We start from the raw sequence: 22864 nt of genomic DNA, 5'->3' as shown, positions 1-22864 counted from the left end.
TGTTAAACTGCAAAAATATGTCAAATTTCATATCAATAAGGATTCCCTCTCTCTCTCTCTCTCTCTCTCTCTCTCTCTCTCTCTCTCTCTCACACACACACACACACACACACACACACACACACACACCGGAAAAAAATAAATAAAAAATAAAAACCTTAGGTCAGGTCTGCAGAGCTTTTTTTGATTAGGCTTCAACCTAAGGTTTCATGTCCTTCCTTGCAAAATTCAGTTTTAGCAAGAAACTTGCTAAGTCAGTTTAGCAAAAATCCCTATGCTCAGTATCTGATCAAATTTCTCATCCCATCCCCTTGATATGTGATTACCCTCATCAGCCTTCAGCAAGAATGCTGTTCTTATAGGATCAGAAATGTAAAGCTGTACAGATGGAGAATTTTCACTGAAAATAATGATGAATTAGAAGATCTGTGCCTGTAGTGTTAAACTTCATGTAACATAAAATTGAATCAAGTATGTAAGAATTCTTTATCCAAGTATCTACGTTCCTATCTAAATAATTGATTATCATGCCCAAATTTCATCATTTATCCTAAAACTAAACAGGAAAATATTAAAAAAGTATATTTCAATTTAATTATTTTCAATAAATGATGTAAGCATGTTAGGATAAGGTGATATTGGTATGTTGGTTTTAATATCAGTATGTAAGCTCTATTCTCCACTAATTTAGGTGCATTACACATCATATAGTCATTATGTATTGGAGATAGGCTGTACAGCACAGTTAGAAGGCTCTCTAGCTGCAGGTTAAACACTGGGTCAAATTACCAGAACTATCCCTCTTATACTGTGCCAACCATATCAGAAAGTAATTATTTGATATAATCTCTACAGTGTAAGTTTATTCATGGCAGGGCCTCCATATAAAAATATGCATTTGTCATCTCACTGATGTTGAAGAAAAAAAACAGATCTGGACAATAGTTGGAACAGTAATAACAAATTTTATTCAAGGATATTGCTATAGGGGAAAAGATGTCAATATAGAATAGCTTTCAATTCTGAATACAATAACTTATAAGAGGGTAGTAGTCTGCAAATAGAAAATTACCAAGAGGGGGGCTGGGGATATAGCTCAGTTGGTAGAGTGCTTGCCTAGCATGAAAAAGGTCCTGGGTTCAATCCCCAGTACCACCACCACCAAAAAAAAAAAGGAAATTACCAAGAGAAAACATCAGGGGTCAGGGGTAAGGAAGATTCTGGCTAAACCAATTCAACAGAATTCTTGCTGAACACAGGTCAAGGTGATTAGAATCACCTGGGGGATGGTGGAGGATGAAAATGCCAATTAGATATCATGGATGTTAAGATCCAGAGAATAGGAAAATTCTGGTTAAACCAATGTAGCAGAGTTCCTGCTAAAATCAGATTTCACAAGGAAGTACACTGATAGGCCTAGGAGAGGTTCAGGGGGCTGACTAAAGTTTGGTCACTGGCACTATACTGATTGGTAGTAAGCAACAAATAAATGATTAATGAAGAAAATAATAAATGGCAAAGTATATAATTTATTTTATTCAACAACTATTTTTGGAAAAAAGGCATACAGAGTAGTGGTAAAAGAGACCAGATTATGCAACAAGAAGCCCAGTTTTGAATTCTGCCTCCATTTTCTAAGTGACCATAAACAAGAGACTACCTCTCTGTGCCTTTGTTTCTTCATCTGTTATATGAAGATAATAACAGTAGTTACACATATATAATGTTATTGGACATATCTAATCAGATAATCCATTTTTAAAGTCTGCATAATGCCTTAAAAACATTAAGCTATTAATAACTGCTAGTTATTCTCATTGTTTTTACCATGCGGTATTGTAATATTATAAGAATTGAGAAGGAAAAGCACAAGAAGGGAGGTAAGAAAGGAAAGACAGACACACACACAGAGAAGTGTTTGTCTTTCATTATCCATAAAAATAATATTTTGGCCTAAATAATTAAAAACACAGATAAAACTGAAGAAAGGTAAAGAGAGAAAGATACTATATTTAGAATACCTGAACATTAACGGCATGCTATTTCATAAATGAAAGATTTAATCAATTAAATATTGATTAATGGAGTAATCACAATAATTCTTTGATGTCTTTCAGCTGAGACATGTCCTAGTCTCAGAAATAAACATTGAGTATAAATAAATAAAACATAAAAAAACTCAACAGAAATAACTAAAATGCACAAAAAAAATTCAGCTACCCCTCAAGCAGAAAAGGAATACCTTTAATGTTGCTACTGCCCAGCTTCTTTCCTGATCTATCCAAGATGGAAGTTGATCACGTATTCTTTGTTGAGAATCCTTTAATAGAAACAATTATTTTCTTTGGTATGTTAGGTAAAATTCAGAGTTTAAAAATAGCAATTGACTAGCTACTTTTATGACACAATTTTGAAAAAATTACTCATTCAATATTCTATTTTTTATAATTTACAAGTCACCATGAAAAAACTATATGTAATAAAAGGTATAGAGAGACTAGTTAGACAATTGTTCATTAACTTTCATTGTATGTAACTTTTCATGAAACTTAGGAAAAAATGTCATAAGAGACTATGATAGAAAGTACATTATTTTAAATTACATCTTGCACTTCAGATGTGATCTAGGTTCTGTAAAATATTTTCAATGGACTGATTTATCCATTATTTAGTCAAATAGAAAAGCGAAAGAAAAACCTGAATTTGAAGTTATTAAGTTTTAAGAAATATTTTTAAACTTCATTTACATAAGAAAATTTTCCTAGTTATAATACAATGTTTGATTTTCCTAAAGATGATAAAAATTTTCTTAGAATAAAGTATACATATACTGCTAAAAATGAACTACATTAATTCCTTAGTATTTAATATTATTCTCAAGACTATATCTTCAATGTCAAAAAATATATTAAGTCCATATTATAGCAGCAGAGGCCAGAATATAGTCCTCTGATCAAAGTATAATTTCAACAATAATTTTAAACTCCTCTGAAGCTAATTATATTTTATGAAGTCAAAGTCAGAGATATTTTCTCTAATAATAAATAAATAAATTTTATTTTAACTTACAGCTTTCCGTAACATATCTCCAACAACCACACCTGTAAATGTATCCCACTCCTTTTGAATAAAAATGAAGAAAACAAAAAATATTTTTAAGTCAAAATTATTTTAATTTTTCTATAAGATGACTTACAATGCAGCTAAGAAGATAAAAAAAACAAAACGTCTTTCACATCTACTTACTTCTTCTAGTATATTAACATTATGAGTTCATGTACCAATATAAAATAATAATAAACAGTACGAGGAAGAACTTTGTTTAAAAATGTATGTTAGTCTCAATGTCTAAAAATTTAAATGGGTAATTCAATTAACATTTCTTACTACCTGTTACTATGTTCTTTTATATGCCAATTCTCACTATTAGATTAGCAGTAAGGTATGCCAAAAATTTTAAAACTATATGATTGGTAAAGTTCAGAAAATTACTTCCACTGACTTATCTTTTCCTACAGATTGGAATAACACTGCCATTAATCCATTTTTTAGGCACAGAATCAAGATAAATCAAGTGTTACGGAATATGGTGTTCCAAGAAAATCTACGTCTTCACTCTAGGATTCTCACAGGTTAGATAATAAAGGGCACTATCATACTATTTGTCACACATGGTCTAGCAAATATAGTATATAAGAATTTGATAGCAATCTGGAAAAACTACCAAAGCAACATAATTCCTGTCTCCACCATCCTGACCATCTACTCTCCCTATTATAATTATAATTATGCAATCTCATGTAATTAAAATAGGGATGATTATTTCTACAATGCATCAGAAAAATATTCCCTTTTTCTCAGTGATAATTTAGTTATTCTCTAGTAGGAAAAAAACAGGGAATACAGATCTTATATTACATGAAACATAATGATCATGGTGAAAAAAATTATACAGGAAGAGGGAAAGACATTGACATTAACAGGAATAAAAGGAGTCAAGTTAATAAATTCAGAAAAAAATATACAAGTGAACCAGACCATATTGAGTTAGAGGAAAAGAAAGAACACTGACAGAATTCTGAATGAACTGCCTATTAAACTATTTGAATGAAGGAATTCCAGAAGATAGTTAAAGTCTGACCAAGTAGAATTAAAGGTTACTAGGTCAAAGATGTACAGCACTGGCACCCTGGCTACTACAGTCTTACTTTATAAGAAAAATTATTAGAGAATAAATATTTTTAAAAAATTACAGGTAGACCAGAGATGGATTGGTTAAGCTCTAGCTCAAGGAATATTCTTTCGAAGTTTCAGAGGACATTATATGGCAGACAAAAACAGACACCATAGACCAAAAAGATAAAATTATATATAAAGATATTAACATAAATCTATGGGTTATAGGAAGTTTCTAGGAACTGTCCATCCTCTTGCTTCACCATCTGACTTTTTTTTTTTTTTTTTTTTGTGCTGAGGATTGAACCCAGGGGCACTTAACCACTGAGCCACATTCCCAGCCTTTTTTCATATTTTATTTAGAGACAGGGTCTCACTGAGTTGCTTAGGGCCTTGCTAAATTGCTGATATTACAGGAATGCACCACAGTGCCTGCTGACGCTTGACAAGTCAAAGAAGGTAATAAATAATGTAGTTGTATACCCATATTCTCTCACTACATTTATTGGTTCTACTGCGTAGGCCAGGAAAATAAGAAGGCTGCTTCCTCTGGTATCCTAAGTAAATGAACCTAGATTCAGAAAAACCTAGGCAGCTTGATAAGTTACTTAGATTCCTTTCCTTGTCATCACTCAGGAAAGTTGGGTTTACCAATAAGGGAACAGAACTGAAAAACAGCATATTACACTGAATTTCTAACTTTGTAAAAGATTAGTAAGTTAATACATTATTTATGGCCTAAAGTAGCTTCTAATCTAATTAAAAATACACCCATCACCAAGTTTTCCTGCAACTCTAAAGTTTTCTTCCTTCAATTCCACTTACATTTTCTTGAAAAAGTTCAGGATGCATGCCCCGAACAAAATGCAAAGCAAACATCAGCTGGTCAGCCTGCAAAGAATAATAGACAGTATCATGACTTTTCTAAATTTGTGTCTTTGGAAAAACATAGCCCTTCAATTCTGGCTCATAAAAATCAAAATTTTGTCTTCAAATCACCTACTTTTATCAATATAAGAAACGACTGTACAGACTATGTCTCCATAAAACACATATTTCTAAGTTGGGGTGGAGGAAGCAAAAGCAATAAGTAATAAAATTCTTAGAGAAAGTACTAAGATGAAGTTGAATGTATATCTCAGTAAAAAATAAAAAATATAACTTATTTAGTTAGTTGAAATTCAACTATTAAGTTTGAACCACATATTACTAACCAGATCAACTTTGTACATTAGCAATCTTCAATTTGTCATTGTGTAAGTTTAAACATAAGGGTGATTACATGTAATTATCACAACTACAATATTTTCTCCTTTCTAGATATTGATTAACTTCCTAAATTAAATAGGAAACTAGTGTACTCTTTACTTTCCACTTAATAAAAAAAAGAAATCTTACAAACTGAACCCAATGAATAATTCCATCAATGTGTTATTACTTAGGGAAAAGAAGCAGAGTTAAAACATGTAACTGATTTAACAAAAGAACTTGTCATATCTTACAGGTAAAACAAAAGCATTACCACATTATGTCAAGAAATAGGTAGGTCAAACGTATTTTATTATTTGATCAGTATTAATGTTTATACCTGTGGAACAACACATTAATCAACTTTCACAGAATTATAGAAAATTAGCTACTGGTTTCGCAATGCCAGCAAGATGAAAGATAGAAGACTCTAAAAACTTTCAAGTTACAAACACATAAAATTTTAGATAAAAGATAACATATGGTTGCACTTAAAAAAATAAAAAGAATGGGACAACAGTTCCCAAAACTCAGAAAGAATGAACTAAAAAACCATAGTGGTATTAAAACAGCTGTGGCTGACTTGAAGGAAAACATCAGGCACAGTAACCTAGAGTTAGGCGCTACCAGGGACAACATGAGGAAGGATACTAAAAATGAGATCTTGGTCTAAATCTGGGGCCCTTTAAAAGTTACATTATAAAGAAAGACTATGACCATATGCCCATATTCACAGGAAGCAGGAGACAAATTCACCTCAAAACTGGGTAAAAGAAAGTGCCCTCTGAAAAATTTAAACTTGTGCTTAGCACAAACTTCACAGATAAATTTTTACTATAGAACTAACAAGAAATCTCTAAACAACCAAATTAATAGGATTTCACTGGATACCTGGCAAGAGTTTAGGCAAACCTGGCTTAGACAGTTACATCCCTAACCCAGATCTCAAGTACACCAAAAAATAAAGCATCAATGAACTTGAAAGCCCAAAACTGCCAACATAAGAAAATTCTCCACTATGAGCAGGCATCACTAAACACACTGACAAGACTAAAACCCCAAGAACTTAAGATGACAGAAGAATCTGAAAGATATTCTATAATAAGTATGATTAAATAACAGTTAAGCACATAGACAAGATTAGCACTCCCCAGAAGTAAACACTTCTAAAAAAAGCAGAGTGGGGAAGGGAGAATTTCTGGAAAAAAGTATACTTGTTGAAATTAGATTCAGCTGATGATCCAGATGATGAAAATATTAGTAAAATACAAGAAAATGGAAGGAAAAACCTGAAGCAATTGCCACATTAAAACAAGACTAAAGTTTAAAAAAAAAAACTGAATACAAAAATTCATACATGTGAAAATTGCAACATACACTGTGCATACAAGTAAATTTGCAGATGATAAAATGAATTTTTAATACTGGTTATATAACCATTTGAAGGGGATAACTTAAGTTGGAAGGGGAACTACAAAGGAGACTTTTTTCTTCATACATATGTATACATTATCTGATTAATAATAAAACACATATAATTTTATATTAAATATTAAGGGGAATAATTTTTAAAAATATTAAGGCACATAGTATTAATGATGTCGTGATTATGTCATAATATATTGTTAGGGAGGATAAAATTATTACATTCTGAACAGAATTTTATTCCCTCTTTACATTCTACATGCCCCTACATCAATAAATTTCACTTCTAGAAATTTATGCAAAAGGATCATGTATGTGTTCCTAGATAATAAGGATATTCATTAAAATATCACTAATAACAAAAGCAAAACTGAAATCACCTGACGGTTCAAAAGACAGTTCAAAATCTATCATGTTGTTCTCTTCTAGCTGATTCTTTTTTTGCCTGTCTTATGTTATGAGACGGGGGGTGCCCTACTGTATTGTCAAGGGAAAGACCCACCTGGGGCACAAGAAGACATGTACCGCCATTGTCTTCACACAGTTTAACTGAGAAGACAAGAACTCTGTCTAAGATGATGGAAGCTATCAGGACCAATTACAATGACAGATATGAGATTTGCTGTCACTGGGAAGGCAATATTCTGGCTCCAAAATCTATGATTCACATTCCCAAATTGTCCTTCAAAATAAAAATCTACCATGAATGATATTCAAAACAAAATATACCGCATAGCATATTTTGTGAAAAGAGGAAGAGTAGGTTTATATAAACATGTGTCTATGTACCTTCAAAAAACAAATTTTAAGGACACTAAAATTTATTGTGGTGCTTCAGTTTTGAGACTGTAGGTCATTTTTATTTTCATTTTTCTTATGTGTATTTTGCAAATTTTCTAAAATAAAGTTATATTATTTGTTTTTTTAAAAAACTCAGTAAAAGTCAGGCACGGTAGTATAGGATCATAATTCCAGTGAACTCAGGACACTGAGGCAGGAGGGTTGACAAATTGGTGAGACCCCATCTCAAAAATTAAAAAGTTAAAAATGGTTGGAGATGTAGCTAACTGGTATTAACACCCCTAGGCTCAATCTCTAGTACTGCAAAAATAAAAGAGAAAAAAAATAAACTAGTAAAAATTTATTTACAAAAAGAAATCATCTATTCAAGTACACTCCTTTCTACCAATGTATATCTTATTTGGTTTTTCCTATATTGTAAATAACACTTCATATCCAATATTGAATGTGTATGTGATTGTAAACCTATAAACAGAGGTAATGATATTAGACATAACATCTAAAAAAGATACATATTTTTTTTAAAGACTCTCCGGAAATATTACTAGTAAGTCTGTTATAGTTTCAATCTGAGGTATCCCCCAAAAAGCTCATGTAGTAATGCAGGAATGTTCATAGGTGAAACCATTAGATTATGAGAGCTGTAACCTAATCAGTGAATTAATCCATTTGATGGATTTATAATTTGAATGAATTACTGCGTGGTAACAGCTAGGGCATGGCTGGAAGAAGTAGGTCACTGAGGCTATGCCTTTGGGAATTCTGTTTTATCTGTTGCTCCTCAATCTCTCTCTGCTTCCTGGCTGCCATGAGCTGACAGCATTCCTCTTTCACATCCTTTGGCCATGATTCTGCCTCATCTAGACCCAAAGCAATGGAATCAGCTGACCATGAACTGAATCTCTGAAACCACATGCCAAAATAAACTTCTCCTCTAAGTTGTACTTGACATCCCTGTTGTCCAGATCCAGTATTTTGAAAAACACAATATATTTTATAAAAATATATATTGGATATTTATGTGTATGAATACAAGTACTCAGTAGATGTCCCTTGATTAAGTGAATAAATATAAATAAACATTCAAGCATAAAGAATTACACATTACATCACAGGAAAATGCAAATGAAAAGGAGATACTCCAATGCACCTGTTAGAATGGTCAAAATTCAAAACACTGACAATGATACATGCTGGCGAGGATGTGGAGAAACAAGAACTCTTATTCATGCTGGCAGGAATGCAAAATGATACCGCCACTTTGGAAGACAATTTGGCAGTTTCTTGTAAAACTACATTTATCCTTACCAGATGATCCAGCAACTGCCCTCCTTGGGATTCACCTACAAGAGTTGAAAAACTCGTATCTACACAGAAACCTGCATATGGGTGTTTTCAGCAGCATTGTTCATACTTGCTAAAACTCAGAAGCAACCAAGATATCCTTTAGTAGGTGAATCAATAAAGAAACTTTGGTCAATATCTAGAAAATAGGATATTATTTAGCACTAAGAGGAAATAAGCTAACAATCCACGAAAAGACATAAAGGAAATTTAAATGCACATTACTGAAGGGTAGAAGTCAATCTGAAAAGGCTATATAATATATGATTAAAAATAGATGACATTTTTAAAAAAGTAAAACTATAATAGAAGGATTACTGTTTGCTGGGGTTAAGGAGAGAGAAGGATGAAAATGTGGCCCATCAGGGATTTTTAGGCAAGTGAAACTACTTTGTCTGATACTTAAATTGTGAACATATGTCATTTACATTTATCAAAACCCACGGAAGGTACAATGTCACAAAAGGACCTTAATTTAAAATAATGGACTTTAGTCAAAATGATATGCCAATGTAGTCACTGATAATAAGAAATGTACCAGGCTAGTGCAGGATTTTGACAGTGGGAGGAGGCCAAGTGGTACATGTGGGCATGGAGTATAGTGGAAGACTACTTTCTGCTAAATTTTGCTGTGATTCTAAAACCACATTAAAAATAATTAAATGCATTCACAACTATAACATGAAAATTAGTGCAAAATGAATAAACCTTCATAATATAAAAGCAGAAGCAGTAACCAAAAACACAAGATATAGTCAAAAGACAGTAACAGCCTACTACCAATATATATGAAACAGCTACTATGTGAATTAAAATACTATTAAAAAGCAAGGCATGGCACATCTTCTGAGAGATGTGTAGTATTCTTAGGTATAAGAAGGTCAGAATTCAGGTTTGGATTCAACAATGATAAGTTGGAAAAAATCACTGAAATGCTTATTTTACAAGTATAGGGATATTTTATGATTATAAAACTTCATAGTTTAAGGTAAACAAATAAACAATGAGTAAGACAGGATAATAAATAAGTGTATTATTTTGAAGTCTTTAACATTTATTTACACACTTAATTCTTTATAAGTCTATACAAACAAACTTACAAAATTATTACATTTATTGAGCTCTTTTTTCCTTTGAACTGAAGAATAAAGTAGTCTCCCAGTGTTAACAGAGTTAAGGAAAGTTCCTACCTCTCTATAAACTTCATATTACCCACTGGAGTCTGTAAACTCACTGCTAATTATTACTGAGCACAAGCTCCAAAATGGCATCAAAATTTGGCACACAAAGTATGTGGCCAATAAATAAGTAAGGGTGATTACCCTTCTTCCTGCTTTCTGGTCACAGAAGACATCCTGGCCTTAGGGATAAATGCAATTATAGTGCTTTCAATCACATTATATCATTTCACATAGTGATAAAAAAGTGCTACATGGCCTAAGCTAGGTCAACCATGATTTTCTTCCATGATTTGTTAAGCTGGAAATAAAGCAAAAAGTCTTTTGCACTACCTGTCTGGTTGCCTAGTTAAGAATATCTTTAACCAAAGTATTTAACAATAATGCTATTAGGAAAAATAATGATTCAAGAATAAAACTAAAAACTCAGTTTACAAAGAAAGAGAGAGAGGAAAAAAATATGAGTTGGAGCACCTGGAAGTATTATTTCCAATTAAATTAAAGCAAAATTACAAATGAATGAATCAAGCTTAAGGATTTTTTGAATGCATTTTAAAAAAAAAAAACCTATCAATGTCCAAAATTGAGCACATTTTTGGCATCTTTAAAAATTCTTGATTTACTTTGCTTCTCAGAACAGAAAATGCATTTATTTTAATTCAATGTTAATCTACCTCATTATCGGTTCCATTAGAAAAATGGTTCTATTAGAAAACTTTACTATAAAGGGGGTATGTAAAAGTAGCATCTCAACATCACATGAATAAGTGACTGAATGAGAAAAAAAAGATGATAGGCTACTGAGCAGTATAAGTCATTTCTCCCAAACCATTATACCACACACAATCTAGTAAATAATCAAAGTAAAGTAGTAGATAAAGATTAATGTGATATGAGGAAATCTTAAAAGTCCACTTTATAGCTGAGTTCAAATACACATTTCTATGCGCTGGGGTTGTAGCTCAGTGGTACAGCACTCGCCTCATGTGAAGCACTGGGTTCAATCCTCAGCACCCCAAAAACTAAAAAAGTAAAATAAAGATATTTGTAAAAAATTACATTTCTAGATATAGTGGTTTGTTTCATCTGCATCCTATTAGCGAGATACCTTAAACATAATGTAGAATGCATTTGAATTCCAACTCCAACATTCTCTAGATCTGAGCAGAGAAAGGTTATTAGTTCTAAATCTATTAGTTTCCTCCTCTGTATAATGGGACTATTTTAAGCAATAAATGGCAAAATATTTAAGGCACTTATCAAAAGGCGATAGGTAATTATCTCACATGCAGTGAACTGATAGACTATGTATGATACTGGAAAAAATTATTTTAAAAATATTCCATAAATTCTGATTCTCAAAGATGTTGAAAATCTAAGCAATTCATTTTTTATTTCTATTCTACAAATTTCATCAAATACATTTCATGAAAAATATATATTACCTTATAAAGAAAAGTCCCACTTTAATCAAAGGAGATGATATTGCACAGAACTTGAGCACTTCCATTTGGGCTTAAAGCTCAATCATACATTTCAATGGGCAATTCTATGCACATTCAATATATGTTCAAAAAACTCAAATGGTTAGATATGATGCTGAAAGTTTCAAAGTTATCAAAGCATAAGAAAATTATCTAAATTATCAAGAACCATTTTAAACAACAGGTTATAAAATTTCTAAACACCCAGTCAGAAAATTTCCTTTTTTAATATAACAAAACACATTTTGATAGGAAAAAATAAAAAAATTAAATGATTTATACAATAAAAACAATCATGAGGTATTATTTATATTTTATTTTAAAATAGTACCCACCTGAATTTTACTCAGTCAATAAACAAATTTGTTTGGAAAGAAAGGTGAGGTAAGTTACATAGAAAATATCCAAGGAGTTTGCGTGAAAAAAATTCTCTTCATAACCCACCAAATATTCTTTTTATATCTTTTCAAATCTCTTTACTTCCATGAGGAAGAGGAAACAGTAAGAATATATCCTCCTAATCCTCCCTTCCAACCCTCTTCCGTGATTCAATAGCTTGAAACTAACACTCCACAATAGCTTCCAAAACTCCGGATCAAACTGAAGTGGAAGACAAGATATGCAAAGGGACTGACTTGTACGTAGTTTTATAATAATCATAAGTTTAGGGGAACCAAATATTTTAATGATCCTATAATTTTCTAAAATACTTAGGTAACTAAAATAAAAATTTTTGATTTTTTGAAGTAAAATAATGACATAGCTGATAATCTAAACTGAAATTACTAGACAGTTTTCTCTATTTGAGTTAAAAGTCTAAATTTTCTGCCATAAAAACAACTCAAACATTTCTTTCAGTTCAATGTGATGAGAATGCTAATAATCCTAGTCTGTCTCTATTTCAAAAATTTATTGTTGCCATACTGCTGTCACCAACACAACAGCAAAACCAGCATGAGAGAAACTGGCAGGCAATTTAATATTATGCTGACTGCTAAACCCCAAAAAGCTTTCCCGAAAATTTAAAAATGGTTCCATCCTCAATAGTTACAATTCTAAATCTTGAGAAATATCTTATTGATTTTTTTTTATTACTGTGCTTTCTGAATTATTTACTGAAACTTTATGTAGTACTTAATTTATGCTGTATAGGTTGAATGTTACTCAAACAAATTAATTTTATTAAAAAAAATTCCATCATCAATTAAAAACATGTCCTACGAACTATAAACCATAGTTATCTTTTTATGATTTTAATTGTTCACAATAGAAAAGTATTACTCAATATAGGCAATGAAAAGCTCGAATTGAACACTAAAATATTAAGGAAATAAAGTTTTTCAACCTCCCTCCTAGTATAACAAAATGCTGCCTTAATCTAATTTAATGTATTTTTGAAAGGCAAAGTGACTTCAAAGAAGTAATCCTAACTATATTCTACTAACATGTCAAAACATGTGCATACTAAATACTTATTTTCCTTAATTACTTTGCAAAATATATGACATAGGACTTAAACCTCATCAGCAAAGATAACGTATTGCTAAAAACAAAGTGAGGCTACATAAACTGAAATACAAATATACAGTTAGAAACAAGAAACTAACAAAAAAAGTCTACTAATATTTGGAATAAATATGAAGGAAGTTTATACTATCGTCAGACCTAAAACATTTTTTAAGAATAATATTTATTTATAACACACCCACTTTTCAATAGAATTTGGAACAGATTAAGATAACTGTAGCTCCTTGACATTTTCATAAATCACAGCCTATTTTAGTGTAGAGGTTTTAGGAAGGAAACTAGAAAAGCATTAAACCCATTATTATTGAGATTAACCAAAATGAAACTATGTAGTTTAATATATTAACCTGAAAATAAAAAAGATTACCACTTCATTAAAAATTTCCTCATCAAAATAATGAAATAGAAGTTAAAATAATTAATTCTAATGATTAAAAAATATAATTTAAAGACAATAATTATAATAAAGTGGATTTGCTCTATTTAAAGTAAAAGTTTTTTCTTTAGAATACCAAGATAATAGATAAATACAGCAGGGTAAGGGAGGAGGGCAAAAATAAATAACTTCAAAAACAATAAAGAGAAGATATTTTTAAAAAGTAAGATAACATTTATAAACCAGAGCTTGGTAAAAATTAAAAAGACTGATAACATCCAGATTTGATAATTATGCAAGGAAAGAGGTATCTCTAATTACTTGGTGGATGGAAATTAACTGGTAAAAATCTTTTCAGTGTTTCCAAAATGTAAAACACTGATCCTAAGCATTTAGAATAAGGAATATTCAACCTGTATAGCCATATTATGGAATACCACAAAATCACTAAAAATAATGAGGTTAACATATTTATATTTATAGTAAGATCTTTAGGACCTACTGCAACAAAGGAGAAGCTATAGAACAAAGTATATAATAAATTTTTTAAAACTATATTTTCATAAATATGAACACAAAAGAGCGGAAATGGACTACAATTTTCCTATTACAGTTTGAAAAGTTTGAAGCTCTTTTTGAAAATATTTATGTTTGTATAATAAAAAACTAATTATTACATGAAATAATACACTATACAAATGTTAGAGACGCCATGAAATCTACAACTAATGAAACTATATCACTATAGTCATCCACATACCTAGGATCATACATTTTAATAACAAAATGGATTGACATCACTTGCTTATAATTCCCCATTTTATATGAGTTAAAACTGAGGCACCAAAAGGTGAATTTTAGAATCATAGTTAATTAATTATAAGACCTTTGAAAGGTCTGGGAATATAGCACAGTTGGTAGAATGCCTGCCTCACAAGCACAAGGGTTCAATTCCCAGTACCAAAAAAATAAAAAATAAAAAATAAATAAAAAACAACCTTTGAAAGAAAAATACAAACCCAAGTTCCCATTAAAGAAGAAATTCTACAGAAATGTACAACTACAATTCTAAAAAACATATTGACATTTTTCAAGATTTGCTGTCTTTATAAATGAACCATAGTAACTATTTCTCAAACTCAGTTAACTGCCTTTATGAAGCTCTTCTTTAACATAATGTCTTAAGCTATGCTCAGACTTTTTTTAATCTTAAATGAAAAGCCTCCATGTTTTTTCTAATATTCAAAAGTTTCTAAATTATTGTTTATTACATGTTTCTCTGGAACGTTCATAATATGAAGACTTCCATAACAAAATGCTCCTAACTCAGAAGCAGGCATTAGTTTACCTAATAATGTTAGTAATGGGAAACAATTTTGTCCCCAGACCTAGGGAACACTGGGCAATGTCTAGAGATATTTTTTGATTCTCACAAATGGGCAGTAGGGGGAGCGAGTGCTACTGGCATCAGTTCACAGACATCAGGGATGCTGCTTAATGTTCTAAGATGCACATAACAGCCCTACATAACAAAGAATTATGTGCCCAAAATGTCAATAGTGTTAAGGATAAGAAACCCTTGCTAGATATTACGCTACATAATCTGTTGTTTTTTTCAGTGACTATTGAAATGTTCAGAGCTAAGGCAGCTAACCCAGTGTTTATTCTCCCTTCCTCACTTGTCCATTCTCACCTCACTATATCCTGGATTGCTGTAAGACATTCCAGTGAGCAATGAATATTATAATGGGACAGGCCAATTCCAAAACCTTTCTAGTAGGTACATGGTTATATAAAAACCTTTAAAGTAGGTACATGGTTATATAACTGTAAACACAATAAAAAAATCAAGAATGATGTAATTTGTGTGTGTGTGTGTGTGTGTGTGTGTGTGTGTGTGTGTTGTTTAGATGGGGGTGTCTTACTATGTTGCCCAGGTAGATTTTGAACTCCCGGGTATAAATGATCTTAACTCAGCCTCCCAAGTATCTAGGACTACAAGCAAATGCCACCACACTGGTTTCATACAGTATATTAAATGTGAAAAAATATACTTCTTACCTTAAATAGGCAACGACATATATACTCATATACCATATGTTTTAATGAGTTTATAAGAGACTGGATTCTCTGTTCTGTATTTTCAAACTCCTGTAAATTGCAATTTGAAAATTGGAAGACCATTAGGAAAGTTATAAACATTTAAAAGTTACTTCAGAGTTTAATCATTCTTATAAATTATTTTTCCATACTGATTCTGGCATAGCATCTTCGCCCATCAAACCCAAAGGACTAAACAAATAAGTGAATTAAACTAGTATACTAATATAAAAATTTAATGTTTTTCTAAATGTATAAAGTTAAAGCTGTTAATAAGTGAAAATTAAAATCAATTCCCCAAAATAAAATATTAGTTGAATTTCACTCATAACATTTTGATTCTTATAGCATCAAAAACAATATGTAAGGTAGAATTAATATTATCAAAATGGTCATACCACCAACAGTGCTATTCATATTCATTATAATCCCCATCAATATATCAATGACGTTCTTCACGGAACTATAAAAAAGTCATAAAATTCATTTGGAATAATAAAAGATTCATAATAGCCAAAGGAATGCTGAACAAGAAAATTAGTGTTGGAGGGACCACAATAATTGACCTCAAATTATACTACAGAGCTATAGTAACAAAAAACAGCATGCTGTTGTTATCAAAACCAACATGAAAACCAAATAAAGAAAATAGAAGATATAGAAACAGATCCACATAGATACAGTCATCTGATACTTCAGAAAGTGACCAAAATACATGTTGGAGAAAAAACAGTCTTTTTAACAACTGGTGCGGAGAAAACTGAATATCCATATGAAAAAGAATGAAACTAGATCACTATCTTCAACCCTGCATAAAAGTCAACTCAAAGTACATCAAAGACCTAAAAATTAGAATAGAAACTTTGAAACTATAAGAAGAACACATAGGCTCAACACTCTAACATATTGGCATAGGCACTGATTTCCTTTCTTATAAGACCCCTAAAATTCAAGAAATAAAACCAAGAATCAATAAACTGGAATGGCATCAAATTAAAAAGCTTCTGCACAGCAAAGAAAACAAGAGTGTGAAAAAAGAGCCTACAGAATGGAAAATGTTCTTTGCCAGTTGCTCCTCTGAGAGGGGATTAATATCTAGAATATATAAAGAACTCAAAAACTTAACACCAAAAAAAAAAAAACCCACAAATAATAAAATCAATAAATGGGAAACAAATCTAAAGAGACACTTCTCAAAATAAGAAATACATATGGTCAACAAATATATGAAAAAATGTTCAACATTCAGAGCAATCAGGAAAATGCAAATCAAAACTACATTGAGATTTTATCTCACTCCAGTTAGAACAGCAATCATCAAGAATACAAATAATAAATGCTCGCAAGAATGGAGGATAAAAGGTACATTTTTGTATAAATTTATACATTTTTGGTGGGACTGCAAATTAGTATAACCACTTTAGAAAGCAGTATGGAGATTACTCAAAAGACTAAATATACAACCACCATTATCATGAAGAACTAAAAGTCAACATACTAGAATGATAAAGGCCCCATCAATATTTACAATATTACAATTCACAATAGCCAAATTATGGCACCAATCCAAGTGCCTAACAACAGACAAATGGGTAAAGAAAATGTGGTACATGTACAAAGTAGAGTTTTACTCAGTCATAAAAAGAAGAAAGAAATTATGGCATTTGTTGGTAAATGGAAAGAACATCTTCCTAGGTGAAATAAGCCAGAAAAAGTAAGTCAAAGATCAGATCAGTTGTTTTCTCTCATAAGCAGAAACTAAAGTAATGTTAGGTGAAAAAAAGAGGAGGGAACCCATGAATACAGAATGGGAATCAATGAAATAAAGGAAAGGGGTAGAAGTGGAGGGAGAAGGAGGAAAAAGGAAAGGAACTGTGGAATAAAATGGACAAAAATATGCTAGGAATATATAAATATACAACAGCAAATTTCATATATATATATATATATATATATATATATATATATATCAACAATACAAAAAAAAAAAAAAACAATATATGAATAGAAAGAAGACCAGTACAGTAAAGGTAGGGAAGTAAGGTGAGAAAAGCAGGGAGGGAAAGACAAAGTAATGGGGACTGAAATACTATTTATATTCCATTCATGTATGATTATATCAAAATGAACTCCAACATTATGTATAACTATAATGCACTAATTAAAACATTTTAAAAGGAGTAATTAAAATGCACTATTCAATTTGGGTTAAAGCCATTTAAATTACTTGTATTATATAATTATCAATCCAGACCCAAAACAAGATGACTAGTAAAGAACTCAAAAAATTCAACACCAAAAAACAAATAACCCACTGATAAATGGGCTAAGGAACTGAGCAGACACTTCACAGAAGAAGATCTACAATTCATCAACATTGAATTTTTCAATTCATATATGAAAAAATGTTCAACATCTCTAGAAATTAGAGAAATGCAAATCAAAACTACTCTAAGATTTTATCTCACTCCAATCAGAATGACAATTATCAAGAATACAAGCAAAAATAAGTATTGGTGAGGATGTGGGGGAAAAGGTACACTCATACATTGCTGGCAGGAATGCAAATTGGTGCAGTCACTCTGGAAAGCAGTATGGAAATTCCTTAGAAAACTTGGAATAGAATCACCATTTGACCCAGCTATCCCACTCCTCAGTTTATACCAAAGGAGTTAAAATCAGCATAGTACAGTGACACAGTGACATTAATGTTTACAGCAGCTCAATTCACACTATCTAAACTGTGGAACCAACCTAGATATCCTTCAATAGATGAATGGATAAATAAATTGTGGCATATATACACAATGTAATATCACTCAGCCTTAAAGAACAATGAAATTATGGCATTTTCAGGTAAATGTATGGATTTGGAAAACACTGTGCTAAGTGAGAAAAGACAAACCCAAAAAACCAAAGGCCAAATGTTTTCTCTGATATGTGGATGCTGATCCATAACGGGGCAGAGGGACGGAAGAATGGAGGAACATTAGATTGGGAAAAGGGGAGTGTGGGGAGGGGAGGGAGAGGGGGTGGGAACAACGGTGGAATGAGATGGACATCACTACCATATGTACAAGTATGATTACACGGATGGTGTGAGTCTGCATCGTGTACAACCAGAGAAATGAAAAGTTGTACTCCATTTGTATACGATGAATTGAAATGCATTTTGCTGTCATGTATAAATAATTAAAACAAATAAAAATTTTAAAAATAAATAAAAGAAAAAAAGAAAGAGGGCTAGGATTGTGGATCAGTGGTAAAGCGCTTGCCTCACACACATGAGGCACTGGGTTTGATCCTCAGCACCACATAAAAATAAAAATAAATAAAATAAAGGTATTGTGTCCATCTACAACTAAAAATAGTTTTTTTAAAAAAAAGAAAAATAAACAAAGGGTACAAAAATATAATTCACTAATGAAAAATACAAATATCAAAAGATACTATATTTGTCATATAGTGACATTTACCTTACAAAATATCAAAAATTTACAAAAACAATGAAATAATTTTCACTTGTTAAATAGGACAGTTATTTAAAGATATATATCTGTAGTTAAGATGTAGATAGAAAAAAGTCCTCATTGAATCAGTTTAATGCACCAATAATCATATATTTCTTAAGGATAGTTAGTATTTGCCAAAACTTATAAATATGCATTCTTTTCCCCAGTCAAGATAGATTCTAGGAACTTAAGAAAACACTGGGGGGTAAGAACCTATTAATGTGTATAGCTATTTTAAAATACTACCCCAAAATTACTCAATACTCTTTCCCTCAATTGGTGACGTCTTACTTCCTATCCCTTTGAATCTGGGTAAGCTTGTGACTATTTCAGTCAATACAAAACAGCAGAAATGATACTAACTTAAGGCTAAGTTATAAAAGGTGATTCAGTTTCTACTCATTCACTGGAATACATATTTGATGCCCCAAAGCATAATTTAAGAAGTCCATCTAGTCTGCACTTGAGGAAGTCAAATCTATCACAGAGGTGCTATAGTTAGCAGTCCTACTTATCAAGTCCTCCTATCCACGCCACCTGACAGATAAGTAGAACCCCTGCCCGGCAAACCCTCAAGACACCCCAGTTGAGGTCCCAGACATTGTGAAACAGAGACAAGCCATCCTTGCTGTATCCTGACAAAATTTCTGACATGAACGTAAGAAAATGTTTTTAATCTGTCAAATTTGGTGATAATATGATACTTGGCAGAGAAAAATCAAAACAATATTCACATAGGATACAGGAGATAGTTAATGTACAGTATAACCTATCACTTGAAAATATTGTCATTATACATTCATTGACAAGAAGTTGTCCACAATATACTAATACATTTTTTAAGTTACAGTATGCTACCTTAAAACAATTTGTTATTTATTAATATATCCTCCCCTCCACTAGAATATAAGCTTCCTAAGACAGTGTATACTACTATGAACCCATTATCTAGGATAATACTTTCATTTTATAGTCTCAAACAAAGATATATCCCATGTAATGGGATTATGTGGATAAGTTCTTATTTTTATATTTTTGTTAATCATATTTTTTTAATCATCCTATATTACTTATTAATTTATTCTTAAAACAAATTATTTCCTTTCAAAAGACTGTCACATTAGAACTAGTAAGAAAACAAAATGAAATTAAGGAACTGCTTTCTTTTAAATGTTCTTTAAAAGTATTACATGTGGTCTTCTGAAGCATAATTCTATATGTTTTATCAGAAAATTGTTATTATAAATTAAATACACAGTAAAGAAACTGGTCTAATTCAACCATAGGGCAACCAATGGCTTACCTGTTTGTTTTGCAGAGCTCGTTGAAAAAGTCGGAGAAATGCAGCCAAACTAAAATGGTACATATTATTAATTTTAGACAAGTCAGAGATAATGAAGTACATCTTACTGGCACTCTCAGCCAAAGGGAGATAGGCATCTCGCTCCTGTGGGTCATTGGAGAAGGGGAAACACTTTATTTAGTACTAGTGCTTTACTGCCACCTACAGACCACTATGCACATGTCTAGTCACCCTCTTACTTTTCTACATACATACAACAAATAAGATGACAAATCAAAAAAATTTGCAACTATAAGAGCAGCATCATTATTCCTATTTTTATGAAGCTGAGGACAATCTGCATCTTAGTCTATTCATGCTGCTATAACAAAATACACTAAACTGGTTCTGTTTATAAATAATAGAAACTAATTTCTCTCAGTTTGGGTGGCTGGAAAATTTGAGATTAAGGCACAGGGAGATTTGATGTCTGAGACCCCATTTCCTGGTTCACAGAAACAGTTTATTCTTGCTGTGTCAAGCAAGAAGGAGCAAACAAGTTCCTTCAGCTGTCTTTTATGAGGACACTACTCCCATTGAGGAGGGGCCACCCTCATGACATAATCACCTGCCAATAGTCCTACCACTTAATCCTATCACATTGGGAATTAGTTTTTTACAAATGAATTTGGGAAGAGACATTCAAATGACAGCAATATATTTCAAATACTTTTCTGACCCTCAGAGAGCAGAGCTAAAAATAGTTTGTATATTAGTCTTAATGAGGACGAAAAGTACTTGGGGAAAGAGATTAAGATAGAATAAACAGTTGGGATCAGAGAATAAGTAATGCAATTACACATTTCAAAAGAGAACCTGTGTAATAAGGTGTGCAAGAGACCATGGCACTACTAGGCTAACAGAGAAAAGTTCAAACTATGAGACAAGTGTGTGGGACTGGTATCAACAAGAACATGTCAAAAAAAAAAAAAAAAAAAAAAAAAACAGAGGAGAAGATGACAAACAGTTTCACACATCACATAATAGCCCAGTTCAAAGTAAGCATAGGAAGAGTCAAAAATGATATGGACTGTCATTCTGACAGAAAGTAAAGAATGATAGAAATACATGGATCATAGGATTAAATGACCTTAAAATTCTGAACAGAACTCTGAGGAGGTCCTCCATGTCATGATCAAAACACTAGAGTTACAAATGTGATACTGGTAAAATTATGTTACTCAGAATCTTTTACTTTCTTTAAGAAAAGGCATTCAGAGTTCAAATACCTTTTGGCAGAAACTGGCAATCACAACAACTGCAAACTTTAGCCTTGGTAGTGGGGGGGTCGTGGGGGGATAGTGGTAGCTATAAAATTTGCTCTAATTCTGGTTTCAACAGAGTTCTTTCCCAAGTGAAAAAAGCAGTAATAGAAGTGTAAATTTTATATAAGGACTAGGTAAAATATTGGGGAAAAATTGGAAAACTCATTTAAAAAAGTGGATAATAATTAAAAACTATTAGTTGGAGCTCATGTCAGATTGGAGCCTGGAAATTCATAAAAACATTGATTTCCCTGGTCATCTAGATTAGTCTCTAGAATGCAAGAGAGGAAAAGATATTATACTAATAAAGAACTGAAACTCGGAGGCGGGCCAAGATGGCAGACTAGAGGGCGGCTGCATTTCACGCTGCTCCAGGACGCAAGATTCAAAAGAGGAGATAGTGAGAGACTTGGGACCAACTCAAAGCTGCCGGGTGAGTCTCTCCTGTTGGGGAGGCGTCCCGGATGGGGCGGTAGCCCCGGAACGCAGGGAATTTGTGAAGTGGAGTTGCTCGGCGAGACGCCCCTCCCCCCACTGGAGCGGTAAACACGGACAACTGGGATCATCGTAGAGGAGGCGGCTCAGCATAGCGCTTGGACTCCAGCAGCCGCTGGGGCTCCGGGTGGCTGCCTGGGGAGGAGCTGCGTGGCGAGCGGTTTGGACCCAGAGTGACCGCTTCCGAACACCTGGGGGTTGCCCAGAGGAGGAGGAGAGGCCCGGCGGGTCGCTTGGGTCTAGGAGTGACTGCATCAGAGCCACGGGCGGTTGCCAGAGGAGGAGCTGCGTGGTGAGCTGTTTGAACTCAGAGTGGGCGCTCCTGAGCGCCGGGGGACTGCCCAGAGGAAGAGGAGGAGCGCGGCGGGACGCTTGGTCTGGGAGTGACTGCATCAGAACCACAGGCGGTTGCCAGAAGAGGAGCTGCGTGGTAAACTGTTTGAACCCAGAGCGAGCGCTCCTGAGTGCCGGGAGGTTGCCCGGAGGAGGAGGAGGAGCGCGGCGTGTTGCTTGACCTGGAAGTGACTGCATCAGAGCTGCGGGCGGTTGCCAAAGGAGGAGCTGCGTGAAGAGCTGTTTGAACTCGGAGCA

At 32.8% G+C, this 22864-nt stretch overlaps 1 protein-coding gene and 1 non-coding gene across 2 annotated transcripts in view; one reads left to right on the top strand and one right to left on the bottom strand.

Moving 5' to 3' along the window:
* Dync2h1 (dynein cytoplasmic 2 heavy chain 1) overlaps positions 1–22864 on the bottom strand; it is a 374205-nt gene that overhangs the window by 181968 nt on the left and 169373 nt on the right. Inside the window, 5 exon segments of the mRNA XM_047518130.1 lie at positions 2243–2320; positions 3070–3120; positions 5002–5067; positions 15621–15710; positions 20475–20618. Of these exon segments, the coding sequence (XP_047374086.1) occupies positions 2243–2320; positions 3070–3120; positions 5002–5067; positions 15621–15710; positions 20475–20618 (429 nt within the window).
* Trnaa-agc (transfer RNA alanine (anticodon AGC)) lies at positions 1086–1158 on the top strand. The gene has a single exon. It is a non-coding gene; the product is annotated as a tRNA-Ala (tRNA).

The sequence above is a fragment of the Sciurus carolinensis genome, chromosome 11, assembly GCF_902686445.1.
Source record: "Sciurus carolinensis chromosome 11, mSciCar1.2, whole genome shotgun sequence".
Classification (NCBI taxonomy): Eukaryota; Metazoa; Chordata; class Mammalia; order Rodentia; family Sciuridae; genus Sciurus; species Sciurus carolinensis.
The sequence above is the reverse complement of the archived record's forward strand: the minus strand, read 5'-3'. Positions and strand labels throughout refer to the sequence as shown.